The sequence below is a fragment of the Myotis myotis genome, unplaced genomic scaffold (assembly GCF_014108235.1).
Source record: "Myotis myotis isolate mMyoMyo1 unplaced genomic scaffold, mMyoMyo1.p scaffold_m19_p_23, whole genome shotgun sequence".
Taxonomy (NCBI): Eukaryota; Metazoa; Chordata; class Mammalia; order Chiroptera; family Vespertilionidae; genus Myotis; species Myotis myotis.
Genome location: NW_023416328.1, coordinates 5,503,810 through 5,519,335, shown reverse-complemented (window position 1 = coordinate 5,519,335; position 15,526 = coordinate 5,503,810). Strand labels below are relative to the sequence as shown.

Below are 15,526 nucleotides of genomic sequence, written 5' to 3'. Positions count from 1 at the left end.
ATAACTACCACCACCATCACCATCACCATCATCACCACCATCACCACCATCATCATAACTACCACCACCATCACCATCATCATCACCATCACCATCACCATCATCACCACCATCACCATCATCATCATAACTACCACCACCATCAGCATCATCATCACCATCATCACCACCATAACCACCATCACCATCATCATCACCATCAGCATCATAACCACCATCACCATCATCATCACCATCAGCATCATAACCACCATCAGCATCATAACCACCATCACCACCATCACCATCATCATCACCATCAGCATCATAACCACCATCACCATCATCATCACCATCAGCATCATAACCACCATCACCATCATAACCACCATCACCACCATAACCACCATCACCATCATCATCACCATCAGCATCATAACCACCATCACCATCATAACCACCATCACCACCATAACCACCATCACCATCATCATCACCATCAGTATCATAACCACCATCACCATCATCATCACCATCAGCATCATAACCACCATCACCATCATAACCACCATCACCACCATAACCACCATCACCATCATCACCATCAGCATCATAACCACCATCACCATCATCACCATCAGCATCATAACCACCATCACCATCACCATCACCATCAGCATCATAACCACCATCACCATCATCATCATAACCACCATCACCATCATCATCACCATCAGCATCATAACCACCATCACCATCATCATCACCACCAGCATCATAACCACCATCACCATCATCATCACCATCAGCATCATAACCACCATCACCATCATAACCACCATCACCACCATAACCACCATCACCATCATCATCACCATCAGCATCATAACCACCATCAGCATCATAACCACCATCACCACCATAACCACCATCACCATCATCATCACCATCAGCATCATAACCACCATCACCATCATCATCACCATCAGCATCATAACCACCATCACCATCATCATCACCATCAGCATCATAACCACCATCACCATCATAACCACCATCACCACCATAACCACCATCACCATCATCATCACCATCAGCATCATAACCACCATCACCATCATCACCATCAGCATCATAACCACCATCACCATCATCATCACCACCAGCATCATAACCACCATCACCATCATCATCACCATCAGCATCATAACCACCATCACCATCATAACCACCATCACCACCATAACCACCATCACCATCATCATCACCATCAGCATCACCATCACCATCAGCATCATAACCACCATCACCATCATCATCATAACCACCATCACCATCATCATCACCATCAGCATCATAACCACCATCACCATCATCATCACCATCAGCATCATAACCACCATCACCATCATCATCACCATCAGCATCATAACCACCATCACCATCATAACCACCATCACCACCATAACCACCATCACCATCATCATCACCATCAGCATCATAACCACCATCACCATCATCACCATCAGCATCATAACCACCATCACCATCATCATCACCACCAGCATCATAACCACCATCACCATCATCATCACCATCAGCATCATAACCACCATCACCATCATAACCACCATCACCACCATAACCACCATCACCATCATCATCACCATCAGCATCACCATCACCATCAGCATCATAACCACCATCACCATCATCATCATAACCACCATCACCATCATCATCACCATCAGCATCATAACCACCATCACCATCATCATCACCATCAGCATCATAACCACCATCACCATCATCATCACCATCAGCATCATAACCACCATCACCATCATAACCACCATCACCACCATAACCACCATCACCATCATCATCACCATCAGCATCATAACCACCATCACCATCATCACCATCAGCATCATAACCACCATCACCACCATCACCACCATCAGCATCATAACTATCTCTGACGCAGAGGGGACTCCTGCGCTGGTTACCTGTGTGCTACTGAAGAGGATCTCCATGCCCTGCGCTGCCAGGAAGGCCTCCCTGCCAGACTGGAGGGTGGCAATGTGCTTGAGGCAGAGTAGAAGTGCCCGGCGGATCGGCAGGTAGCTGTTGGCCGTGTCGTGGCTGTGCCAGTCCTGATGCAGCCGGAGCAAGCTGGCGACGTAGCCCCTGTTCACCGCCCTGCGGCTGTTAGACTCTGAAACCAACGGGAAAAGGCGATGTCGGTCACGGGCTCCCCTGGGGGCACCGGAGACACTTGTTAATGACAAAGGGAATGGTCATAACTGTCCAGTGGAGAACACTGGCCAGTGCCACCGAATCGAGCGATGAATGTGCATCACCAAGCCCTGGCCAGGTGGCTCAGTGAGTTAAAGCATCATCCTGATACACCAAGGTTATGGGTTCAATCCCCGGTCAGCGCACATACAAGGATCAGCCAATGAATGTATGAGTAAGTGCAACAACACCTCTCTCTCTCTCTAAATTAAAAGAGAGAGAGAGAGAGAGAGAGAGAGAGAGAGAGAGAATACATGCTTCTAGCCGAGTGTTTAGGAAAGACGCCCTGAGCTGTAATCAGATACGCATGAATTAAAGCTCAAACTCCAGACCCTTCCCTCAGACCACATAAGTGCACAGGAGTGAAGACATAACCTGAAAATTCAGTGCTTTATTCCAGAAGGGTTTTCTCATATTAATGAATCTCTCTCTCTCTCTCTCTCTCTCTCTCTCTCTCTCTCTCTCTCTCCCTCCCTCCCTCCCCCTCCCCCTCTCTCTTTATTCTGCTTGTTTGTCAAATTCTAAATGGTCAGGCCTGACGACGCCCCTCTGAGATTTTTGACCCATTTCTTCAGTTGGTTTTCCTTTTTAATTTTTTTTTTATGCTTTTCAAGATTTCATTCAGCCAGGACCCTGCCCTGAGAGAGATGAGCTTTATTCACTCCTGGTCTGTTGGGGGAAGGTTTCCATCGCCTTCATTCCTCCTTGAATGAATTATTCTGCTGCATCAGAAACCTCTCTCTCCTGGGCCAGTCCCAGCCACAATGCGCTCTGAGCTCTTTACCGCCTACATGAGGTCCAGCCTGCCCAGTAGCTGACATTTAAAAGAAAACGGAAGATTAAGTGGGAGGTATTAAACCAGTGGTTCTCAACCTGTGGGCCGCGACCCCTTTGGCGGTCGAAGGACCCTTTCACAGGGGTCGCCTAAGACCATCCTTCATATGAGATATTTACATGACGATTCATCACAGTAGCAACATAACAGTGATGAAATAGCAACGAAAATAATGTTATGGTTGGGTCACAACATGAGGAACTGTATTTAAAGGGCCAGAAGGGTGAGAACCACTGTATTAAAGGGAAGACTCGCCCGCTGAGAAGATGCCAGATAGGCTAAAACAGTGCCTGGAGGTGCCACGTGGGAGATGAAGGACTTTTGTTTTTATCTGTGTAAGGGTACGTTCTATCCTAACGACCTTCAGACTTTTTGGAAGGATGAGGGGGACGATGGGGGGAAAAAAATCTTTAAGTATCTGAGAGGAAAAAAACAAACAAAACCCTTATCAAATCCCAGTGACTTTATTCATGATTCCCTGTTAATCCGCAGTAAGCGGTCATGTTTACTAACATCGGAAATGGCCGTCCCACCCCCCACCTCCCCATCACCTCACATCAGTCGATCTTTCTCTGAGAATAGCTTGGGGAGTTTTGCTAAGCCCATACTTATCTGAAACCTGACAAGAGGACCTGCATCGCAAGGAGGGAGAGCGAATATAAATAGAGAAGAGGCAAAGGGTGGATGAAATGAGGGCCACTGGGGTCAGCAACGTGGAAGACTCTAGAAAATTAGGGAGGAGCACACGGCTTCTCTGCGGGAGGCCAAAGAGCCAGGGAAAATGGGAGGTTCCCGACACTGTTTGGGGTGAGCTGGAAGATTGGGGGTGGGCTAGGGCAGGTCCCCCAACCCTCCTCAAAACAGACCAGCGATACTTTGGTTTGCTTACGTAAATGGCTTCTTGCTAAAATGTTCTAATGGGGCGGGGGGGGGGGGATACTATTTCTTAATATTTTTTTAATGTATTTTTTAAATTGATGACAGAGAGGAAGGCAGAGGGAGAGAGAGAGTTAGAAACATCAATGATGAGAGAGAATCATGGATCGGCTGCCTCCTGCAGGTCCCACACTGGGGATCGAGCCCGCAACCCAGGCACGTGCCCTGGCCCGGAATGGAACTGTGACCTCCTGGTTCATAGATCGACGCTCAACCACTGAGTCTCGCCGGCTTGGATGCCTGTGTCAGTCTTGCTGGTTAACGTTGGAAGACATCGGTTTCCCTGCACAGTATGAAGGACTGTGCCCGGTGTGGCCACAGTAGGGATCCTCGGTCTCTCGGGCGTCCGCATGGTGACCGCTGTGCAAACACGGGTCTCCACCGTGTCTTAGCCTTCCAGAGACTCTGCGAGAGGTCTGAGCTGTTAGCCAACACACGCCACCTCCATACGTGACCCCGGGCCTCCCCCAGCACAGGCACACTGTTGTCAAAGCAACACCGCAGCCCAGACTTGCAGATAGAGCTGGGCGAGCTGGTGCTGGTGACCACGACAGCACGCAGCTTGGGTGTAAGAACCAGGGTTGCTGCAATCTTGTAGCAATTTTTTAAAAAAGATTTTTTAAAAATATATTTTATTGGTATTGTACAGAGAGGAAGGGAGAAAGATGGAGAGTTAGAAACATCAATGAGAGGGAAACATCCATCAGCTGCCTCCTGCACACCCCCTACTGGGGATGTGCCCGCAACCAAGGTACATGCCCTTGACCGGAATCGAACCTGGGACCTTTCAGTCCGCAGGCTGACGCTCTATCCACTGAGCCAAACCGGTTCCGGCTAAAAGATTTTTTAAATGGATGGTTAGCGAGAGAGGAAGAGAGAGGGAGAGAGAGAGAAACAAACATCACGTGAAAGTGAAATGTGGGTCGGCTGCCTCCTGCAGGCCTCCCACTAGGGATGGAGCCTGCAACCCGGGCACGGGCCCTGACTGGGAATCGAACCGGCAAGCCTTCGGCACACGAGACAACGGGCAAACGAACTGAGCAACACCGGCAGGGCTATGGCAATGTTTTACGTGGCCAAGTTCTGTGTCCACGTCTCTGCCTGGGGGTCTCTGAATGCCCTGGCCACCCTGCCAGCCCCTCTAACCCCCACTGGAAGCTGACCGTCCTCGTCTAATCAGGTCCTGTTTCATGAGGCATCTGAGTCCCAAGGGACTGCAGAGTTACCGGAGTGCGGCTCCAGGATGAATACACGTTGCATCCTTTTTTCTGAGTCACATTTCACAAACTCCTCATCAGGGCCTCATAGTGAAAGACAAACACGTCTTCCAAACCGCCTAGAAGATGGACCTGCCCGTCTTTTTCTTTTTTTCAGGGAGGAAGAGAGAGATAGAATCATCAGTGATGAGAGAGAATCATGGATCGGCTGCCTCCTGCACGCCCCCTACTGGGGATCGAGCCTGCAAACTGGGCATATGCCCTGACCGGGGATCGAGCCATGACCTTCTGGTTCGTAGGTGGACGCTCAACCACTGAGCCCCGCCCGCTGGGCCATGGTCTATAATTAAACATCACGCTCCATGGTCACCGAAGGTGCCCTAACACACAGACATTTTCTCTCCCACTCCCCACCCTCCTGCCCGCTTCCTCCAGGAAACAGTTCATGAGACATATTATGGAAGGGGAGGAGGATGCCTGTGGACAGTGGGAAGGCAGACGGGCGTGTCCGTGCTGCCTTTGACCTTGGCCGTGAAGGTCAGGAAGATGCAGGTTATCCGAAAGGTGCGAGGGAGTTGGGGAAAGGTAAGTGCAAGACTTGGGGCTGTTTACCTGAGGCAGCCCCCCCCCCCCAAAAAAAAGCTGCTGCTGGAAGCCTCCCCAAGTCCTTTCTAATCCTGCTAACCTCCCCGGGAGCACAACCAATTCCAGAGGCTCCTCCAGCCCCCGGCTCCAGGCACCCGCCGCCTCCCCACTCCCTTAAATAATGGCTGAGCCAATGCCTCTGAGACCGTCCTCTGCTAATTTCCTTCAAGACAGGCTAGCTGCTCACGCTGGGAAGCGCAGATAGTGTGGAATGGCAAATGCGGGCAAAATTAGATTAAAATAACCTCCTGATAAACAAATGACTCGCCTCCAATAAATATTGGACTCGCGTGGCCCAGATAACTAAAAGAACAGCGCCACCACCTGGCAGCGAGAGGAACTGCAAGGCCTGTGCCAGTCAGCCCACCCAACCACGGGGTCCCACAGAGGGGAAGCAGGGGGGATGGTGGTATTCTTTTAGCTTACACTTTTAAAAATATTTTATGGCCCGGCCGGCGTGGCTCAGTGGTTGAGCGTCCACCTATGAACCAGGAGGTCATGGTTTCATTCCCGGTCAGGGCACTTGCCCGGGTTGCGGGCTCCATCCCCAGTAGGGGGCGTGCAGGAGGCAGCCGATCCATGGTTCTCTCTCATCACTGATGTTTCTTTCTCTCTCTTACCCTTTCCCTTCCTCTCTGACATCAATAAAAACATATTTTAAAAAATACTTGATGTACTTACGCAAAAGACCAAAGAAAAATATTTGGTGGGGAAGTCAGAACTTTAAAGCCAAGGGGGAAAAAGTCATGTTCCAAGTTGAGCGGGGCTGGTAATATAGGATCTATGATTCTTCCCGCCCCCGTTCCCTTTCTCTCCATCCATTCCATCATCGCCAACCTCATCTGCTGCTGCTAAGCCTCATGGCAGAGACTGGGCCCTGGCACAGCCACCTGGCGATGGGGCGCCTCCTCCTGGTCCCATTCAGACGTTTATATGGGGTGGACGCTCTTTTCTAAAGAACTAAATGACAGCCCGGCCAGTGTAGCTCAGTGGTTGAGCATCGACCTATGAACCAGGAGGTCACGGTTCGATTCCGGTCGGGGCACATGCCCGGGTTGCAGGCTCCATCCCCAGTAGGGGGCGTGCAGGAGGCAGCCGATCCATGATTCTCTCTCATCACTGATGTTTCCATCTCTCTCTCTCCCTTCCTCTTTGAAATCAATACAAATATATTTTAAATATAGAGAACGAGCCCTAACTGGTTTGGCTCAGTGGATAGAGTGTCGGCCTGAGGACTGAAGGGTCCCGGGTTCGATTCCGGTCAAGGGCATGTACCTTGGTTGTGGGCACATCCCCAGTAGGGGGTGTGCAGGAGGCAGCTGATTGATGTTTCTCTCTCATTGATGTTTCTGACTCTCTATCCCTTTCCCTTCCTCTGTGTAAAAAAAAAAAAGAGAGAGAGAACGAAAAAACTAAATGACAGATGCTCCGGCCCCCCAAATCCTTCTAATACTTAGAAAGTATTTATTTAGCTTCCTCTCAGCTTTGGGTCTTATCTTCTTTAAGCTAAAAAGCAAACAAACAAAACAAAATCCTAACCCTCGTTCATCTCCTCCTGGCACACACAGGGCTCAGGCCCCAGAGCCTGGCGGGTAAACTCTGAGGCCCACAGGCTGGGTGCACGGCCTCAGCCACCCAAACCTCAGTCCTCTCACCTGTAAAATGGGGTGGTCACCAAGCCTCCGTCACAGACCGGATGCCGGTGCCGTGGCTGACATCCGAGGAGCCCAATAAACAGCAGACACTGCACTGTCACGTCCGCCCCACCCCGTGATGGATGGAGCCTGCGATTCCGCATTTGCACAAAGTCGACCGTGTCTCGTCTGCCTGCCAAGCTTCCCATTAGCTCTCTTGCATCGCTGTCTCCCCCCGCTCTCCTGTCTCCCTTCCTTGACTAACCTACTTTCCTATTCCCAGCACACCCCCCTCCCCACCCACACACACACACCCCAACTTCTGCAAACTTCCAGGCGCCTCTAAAACTGCCGTGGACGGAAAGACCCACGCGCCAACCTGACAAGCTCGGGGGAGGCCTGGGCGGCGGCCTTTGCAAACTCACAGACCTAAAGTCACCACGGAGGACGGTCTGAAATTAAAACTGTAACTGAGAGCAGTGTATGGTGGGTAGCCACGTCCCAGGCCGGTATCTTTCCTGGCAAAGGTCCATCTTTACCTTAACCTTACCTCTTTGCCTCTAAAATCCCTTGGAATGTCAAAGGGATTTTCCCTTTTTTTCCAGACCCCTCAAAGCACAGGCCCTTTGAAGACCCCCAGCCTCTGCACACCCATAGGCCTTTGCAAACCCCCAGCCTTTGCACACCCACAGGCCTTTGCAGACCCCCAGCCTTTGCACACCCACAGGCCTTTCCAAACCCCCAGCCTTTGCACACCCACAGGCCTTTGCAGACTCCCAGCCTTTGCACACCCACAGGCCTTTGCAGACCCCCAGCCATTGCACACCCACAGGCCTTTGCAATTCTCCAGCCCGCTCACCTGTAAGCTGCCCATTTGGCATCACCCTTTCGCCGACTTCCCATGTAACCTTTGTCCTTGCACCCACTACCAGCAGCTGGCCTATGGTGGGGGCAGAGCAGATGTTTGTGGGTGCCCTGCTGCTCCCCCACGCTGCCGACAGGACTGGAACCAACACTCATGTAGGATTCCACCCTGTCTCTGCTGAATGGGCTCAAGGAGTGACAGGCAGCCGGAACCCACGGACTGTCCAGTTACAGAAGCGCTGTGTGTTGCGTGGCTTTCTCTGGGCTCAGAGCTGACAGAGATGTATGTTTTGGGGGAGGGGGGAGGTGCTTGTATTTTTATTTATTTATAAGTTTTATTAAAGTTCACTTCTTACCCACAGGCCCTGAGCTCCCTACAGAGAAACAAATATTACAATCGCAGCAGCTGGTTTCCAAGCTGCCAAATTAAAATAGATGAAGAGGTGAGGAGGGGGAGATAAAACCGCTCCGCGAGGCGGCTTCGCTCCCAAGCGCACGGTGCCGTCTATCACACCGCACATGTGAAGCCGGCTCCCAGCACAATTAGACGCGGCCCCCCGGCGAGAAAAACGATCCTCAAATTATCCAGACGCCACCACGACCCCGAGCTACTCTTTGAGGTGAACTCGAGTAACTGAGAACAGACCCAACCCCTTCCTATCGATTTGTTATCGGCATCTACACTGTCTGAGCAATTCCTGATGCCCCGCCCCACCTGCCCAAGAATACACACCCGGGTTGGGAACCAAACACAAGAATCCTGCTTATGCCTGGCCACCGGCATGGCTCCCTGGTTGAGCGACAACCTATGAACCAGGAGGTCTCGGTTCGATTCCCCGTCGGGGCACATGTCCCTGTTGCGGGCTCCATCCCCAGTAGCAGACCTTTGGGAGGCAGCCGATCACGTGTTCTCTCTCATCACTGATGTTTCTCTCTCTCTCTCTCTCCCTCTCGGAAACCAATCCTATCTAATAAAAGGCTAATATGCAAATCGACCAAACGGCAGAACGACCAGTCGCTATGACGCTCACTGACCACCAGGGGGCAGACGCTCAATGCAGGAGCTGGCCCCTGGTGGTCAGTGTGCTCCCACAGGGGGGAGCACCGCTCAGCCAGAAGCCGGGATCATGGCTGGCGAGCACAGCGGAGGTGGTGGGAGCCTCTCCCGCCTCCGCAGCAGCACTAAGGATGTCCTAGTGATGGCTTAGGCCTGCGGAGAGTGGGCGCAGGCTGGGCTGAGGGAACCTCGTCTCCCCGAGTACACGAATTTCGTGCACCAGGCCTCTAGTAAAAATATAACAATAATAATAATAAAAGAATCCTGCTTCTCCCCCACTGTCAGAACCTCTTCTTCTCCAGGACAATCCCACTGGGACTGGAGTTTGTTCCAACAGTCCTCACGGGCAGCTAAGAAATCTGCAGGTCCCCACAGACAATGCCCTCCCTTTAGAACCAACCGCCTTACTGGCATTACATACAGGCACGCCCCGGGGGAGGGAGGTCAGCTCTCTCTCCGCAGCCGTGAGCTTGGAAGGGCCCTAACATTCTCCATCGCACCCCAAAGACCCCCAGGAATGGCCCTGTTGCCCTCTAGGAGGGAAACGAGCCAACACACAGACAGAAGGGCACCTTGCCCTGAACTCGAAGGGGGAGAGGGAGAGCCCCCTTTCAGGGGAGGTGCTTACTGGATTTCAGCAAGGCCGCCAGGACCTCCACGGCTGCCCTGGGGAGAGAGAGAGAAAGGGGGAGACGTCAGTGACCACGGAATCCCACAGCCCACAGGCGTGGCTGCCTCCTACCGGCCTCGCGGTGAACCAGGGGACGGGCATCCTGCCGTGCTACCGCCGGCCACCGCAGAGGCGAAAACGCAGAGATGGCACGGAGTGGCCCGTCCATCTCACAGACGGGTTGCAGGAGTCCCCTCCCCCTCTTGCCTCCCCCCTTCCACCGAGGCCCCCACACAGAGAACCTCCCTTTCCTGCGGCTCCTTCCCCACCAGGACTCTCCATTTATCCCGGAGTCCAGGGGACTGAAGGATGAGGGCGGGAGGGGGGCCCCAGGCAGAGGGAGTGCCGTGAGCACTTTTTTCTTCTAAGTGAATTTTTGTTATTGGTTTCAGAGAGGGAGAGAGAGAGAGAGAGAGAGAGAGAGAGAGAGAGAGAGAGAGAGAGAAACATCCATGATGAGAGAAAATCACTGATCAGCAGCCTCCTGCACGCCCCCCACTGGGGATCGAGCCCAAAACCCGGGCATGTGCCCTGACTGGGAATCGAACCCTGACCTCCTGGTTCATAGGTCGATGCTCAACCCCTGAGCCACGCCAGCTGGGCAACTTTTGGAAACACGGCTGGCCCCAGGACACACTCCACTGTTTCCGAAACACCCACAGGTTGGGAAGCGAGGCTGGTTCCTTAGGGTGGAAGATGGTTATGGGGTGGTTTTCCTTCCAAACTATTTTCGCAGTCTCTGCAGCAACGACAGGCGTGTAGACTACAAATGCCTCTGGTCTGTGTTTCAAGGACCTTTCTGTCTGCCCGCTCCCCCAACCCCCACCCCAGATTCTGAAGACTGCAGAGCAGGTCAAAGAGGCTGGATGAGTCCAGCCGGTGTGGCTCAGTGGTTGAGCATCGACCGAAGAACCAGGAGGTCATGGTTCCACTCCCAGTCAGGGCACATGCCCGGGTTGTGGGCTTGATCCCCAGTGTGGGGCGTGCAGGAGGCAGCCGATCCATGATTCTCTCTCATCATGGATGTTTCTAATTCTCTCTCCCTCTCCCTTCTTCTCTCTAAAATTAATAAAAATATTTTTTAAAAAATAAAACTTTCCTCTACTTAGAGATGCAAAGATGAAGAAGAGAGACGATTTGAAAAATGTCCTAGCCCCCCAATATCTCACAGGTGAGATATGTGTTGACCCATAGACAAGTCCACAGCAGTTCAAAGTCCTATTAAGACTTTGTCTTATTAATTGGCTACGCCAATGTCTTATTAAAATGATGCCAGCCAAGTAGATCGAGATGGTAATATTAGATATGCATGTTTTAATCATGTGTAAGTATTCATACGCGCTCTGCATAATTGAGAATATATTTTAATCTGCTTTTCATTATTTATAGTAGTATCATTGTACATATTATACCATTATTATGTGCCATGCACTTTTAATATAAAAGTTTGATTAAGAAGACTATTTTTTTCCCCCCTAATTTAAAGAATCCATGATTCCGTGAGGCAACACCATATGGGAGTTAATGAGAAAATTGGTGGCTATTACTCTAGGAAAATAATATAATGGAGCTAAAATGTGCTATAAAAAAAAAACAAAAAAAAAACCACCTTTAAACATCAAAGCAAGAAAATGATCTCAGCTTCCCGGGTCTGAAATATGGGTAATTTTTAAATCACTCTTGTCAAAAAAATAATAATAATAATACACCATCAGTGACATAAATGAGGTGCTAAAGTCCAAGTGGACCTGGGAAAGATAGTCTTTCTTATAATATTTTGAAATCGAGAGAGAGAGTTCATTAAAAAAAAAAAGAAACTTAAGTTTCCGATCCATCCATGTAATGACACCGGTTCTCCTTTGCTTATGCATGCCGTCGCCTAAAGTAAATCCAAGCCCCGGGGAGGCTTTTAAAAATAAAGACGTGAAAAACGAAATGGTTTGACAAGCCTCCGGAAACCCTGCGTCCGGACCTTCCGGCCACCGAGTCCACAAAGGGAGACGAACGGCATTTGCATGGGAAACGGGTTTTACAGAATAATCCCTCCTCGGGAAGCGAAGCCAGGCCCCCGGGGAGGTCATCTCTGCTCCGTGATAAACACGACCACGTCCTGGCTCTTGCCAAGAGAGCTGTTCTGCAAACTCCCAAGGATGCTGGAATCACCAGGTTTATTTTAACAGCCCCACTGATAGGATTAGATGGTTTAAAGGTCAGATGACTTTGCGGGGGTGGGCTTCCTACATTTAATAGAGTGTTTGTTGATAAACAAAATTAGAATCTTTTTGGGGTTTTTTAGTTATATTTTTATTGATTTCAGAGAGGAAGGGAGAGGGAGAGAGAGAAAAAAAAACATCAATGATGAGAGAGAATCATGGATCGGCTGCCTCCCGCAAGCCCCCTACTGGGGATGGAGCTTGCAACCCAGGCATGTGCCCTTGACGGGGAATCGAACCTATGACCTCCTGGTTCATAGGTGGATGCTCACCCACTGAGCTATGCTGGCAGGGCTTAAAATTAGAATTAAATAACACAAATGATGAGAAATAATTTTCCTGGTCAACATTAGACATTTCCTGGTCAACATTTCCTAGGGAGGCGATAATCTTTTATGTGGCCAAACCTTCCGCCTCTGCATTCATTAGACAGGTGTGCTGAATTCATCACTTGGAGAAGAAAACGAAATAAGTTAGCTGTTGAGTAACCTCACAATTTCCATAACTCGCATCATGCACGAAAGAACAATGAGCTTGGTCCCCTAAGCAGTGGTCGGCAAACTCATTAGTCAACAGAGCCAAATACCAACAGTACAACGGCTGAAATTTCTTTGGAGAGCCAAATTTTTTAAACTTGAACTATATAGGTAGGTACATTGTTATTGACTTAATTAGGGTTCTCCTAAGGCTTAGGAAGAGCCACACTCAAGGGGCCAAAGAGCCGCATGTGGCTCGCGAGCCGCAGTTTGCCGACCACGGCCCTAAAGAATGGGAAGTTAGCCCAGCCAGCATGGCTCAGTGGTTGAGCTTCGAGCTAGGAACCAGGGGGTCACGGGTTGGATTCCCAGTCAGGGCACATGCCAGGGCAGTGGGCTGGAACCCCAGTGTGGGGTGTGCAGGAGGCAGCCTGTCAATGATTCTCTCTCATCATTGATGTTTCTTATTTTTTTTCTCATCATTGATGTTTCTATCTCCCCCTCCCTTCCACCCTGAAATCATTAAAAAAATATATATATATTTTTATAAAACCACCAGGACAGAAACCATATCTACTTCCAATCACCACCCAGCCCCAAAGCCGGCTCAGCACCCAGCCTCGGGTACGTGGGATGGAAGAATGAAGCCGTCAGTGAAAGTGACATTTAAAGACGCTCGTAGATCAAGCGGGGAAGTGAATCACTCATGCTTAGTGACTATAATAAAGAATAAATTTATTCCCATCGTAAAATAACGTCTACACGTGGAAGGGAATATGTCAAAGGCAGTGTATTTGTATCAGGTTCGGCAGAAAGGCCTAAGTGACAAATTACAGAAACACAGACAGCGTTCTTTATATACGTCTATTGCTTGGGGCCCTGCGGGCTTTTTTCTTTCTCGCCTTATTTTGACGGAGTGGGGGCCATGATGAAAAACAAAATCTTATCCACCCAACAACTCACTATCCGATGAACTCATTCCAGCCTTTGCCAGCAACTCTCATCAGAATGAATATTCATTAAATACTACGTGGGCGAGCATGTATCCCCATCAAACACAATTCAGGAAGGCAACATTTGGATTCTCCAAACACCGGGGGGGAAAAGAAGATAATAAATTGAATTTCTTAAAAAGCTTATTTTCTTTGTGTTCCTCTATAACTATACAGTCATCTCATGATAACACTATACCTTAATATCTTAAGAGATGGATGCCAGCCCGGCTGGTGTGGCTCAGTGGTTGAGCGTCGACCTATAAACCAGGAGGTCACGGTTTGATTCTCGGTCAGGGCACATGCCCGGGGTTCTGGGCTCCATCCCCAGTGTGGGGCATGCAGGAGGCAGCCCATCCATGATTCTCTCTCATCATTGATGTTTCTATCTCTCTCTCCATCTCCCTTCCTCTCTGAAATTAGTACAAATATACTGTATATTTGTATATGTATTTGTATATATGTGTGTATATACGAGAGAGAGAGAGGGAGAGAGAGAGAGAGAGAGAGAGAGAGAGGAGAGAGAGAATAAAAAAAGAAATAGCCCTAACTGGTTTGGCTCAGTGGATAGAGCGTCGGCCTGTGGACTCAAGGGTCCCAGGTTCGATTCCGGTCAAGGACATGTACCTTGGTTGCGGGCACACACCTAGTAGGAGGTGTGCAGGAGGCAGCTGATCAATGTTTCTCTCTCATCGATGTCTCTAACTCTCTATCCCTCTCCTTTCCGCTCTGTAAAAAAAATCATTAAAATATATTTTTTTAAAAAAAGAAAAAGAAATGGATGCCAGTGTGTGGGTGAGGCCATTGGAAGCTGTCATACCCGCGGCTACCAACAGAGGGCGGTGGGCTGCACCTGTGCTCAGGGTGAGTGGGCTGTGGCCATCTGGAACTGCCTTCTCCTTTCCCTGCCTTGCAGATTCTTCATCTTGTTTCCGAAACACCGCTCTCCCCCCTTGCTGTCGCCTGCCCGTTGCCCACGCTCCCTCCTAGCCTTTACGATTATAACTCTGCCGCTGCATTATTGCACTTCATAATGGCGCCCTGTAATTGGAGGGCCTATTGGTAACTCCGTAAGGCATCTGGGGAGGGAGTCGTCTGGCGGGAACCTGCCCCATGAAATGGGACTGTGTTAGGTGTGATGGTGATGACTGTGCTTAGGGTGGGCCATTTCCAGAGACAGATCACCCGGGGCCTCGAGGAACACGGCGGCCGGGGGCTGCCTCTCTCCATTCCCGAGCCCTCCCCTGGCTCGAGTAAAACCATCCAAGCACATGTTTTATTTATTTATTCGAGTCGTTGAATCGTTGCTGCTTTTAGCTATTGAGCGGAGAAAGGCCATCGTATGGCAGCGTGGTGTGGGGAAACGGACTTGGACAGTCTCACAGGAGAACGGAATCTCACTTCAGCTTCCACCTGCTGCTTGTGCACATTTCGGGAAACCCCTCTTTCGGACTCAAAGTCTCCATCTATCACGTCAACGTATCGAAAGGGGTGCCTCCGATAAAGATTCTAGGGTAATTAAAGGACTACTGCTGCCCTGGCCGGTGTGGCTCAGTGGATGAGAGCATTAGCCCTCGAACTGAAGGGTCCTGGGTTTGGTTCCGGTCAAGGGCACGTGCCTCGTTTGCAGGCTGGATCCCTGACCCTGGTCGGGGCACGTGCGGGAGGCAACCCATCAATGTGTCTCTCTCACATCGATGTTTCTGCCTC

At 50.2% G+C, this 15,526-nt stretch overlaps 1 protein-coding gene across 1 annotated transcript in view; it reads right to left on the bottom strand.

Moving 5' to 3' along the window:
- The window catches only part of AGBL1 (ATP/GTP binding protein like 1), a 235,866-nt gene that overhangs the window by 177,980 nt on the left and 42,360 nt on the right, over positions 1 to 15,526 (bottom strand). The window contains exons 6-7 of the mRNA XM_036355828.1: positions 10,094 to 10,131; positions 1,989 to 2,197 (exon numbers count right to left, since the gene is read on the bottom strand). Coding sequence (XP_036211721.1) covers positions 1,989 to 2,197; positions 10,094 to 10,131 — 247 coding nt within the window. The remainder of the gene's footprint in view (positions 1 to 1,988; positions 2,198 to 10,093; positions 10,132 to 15,526) is intronic.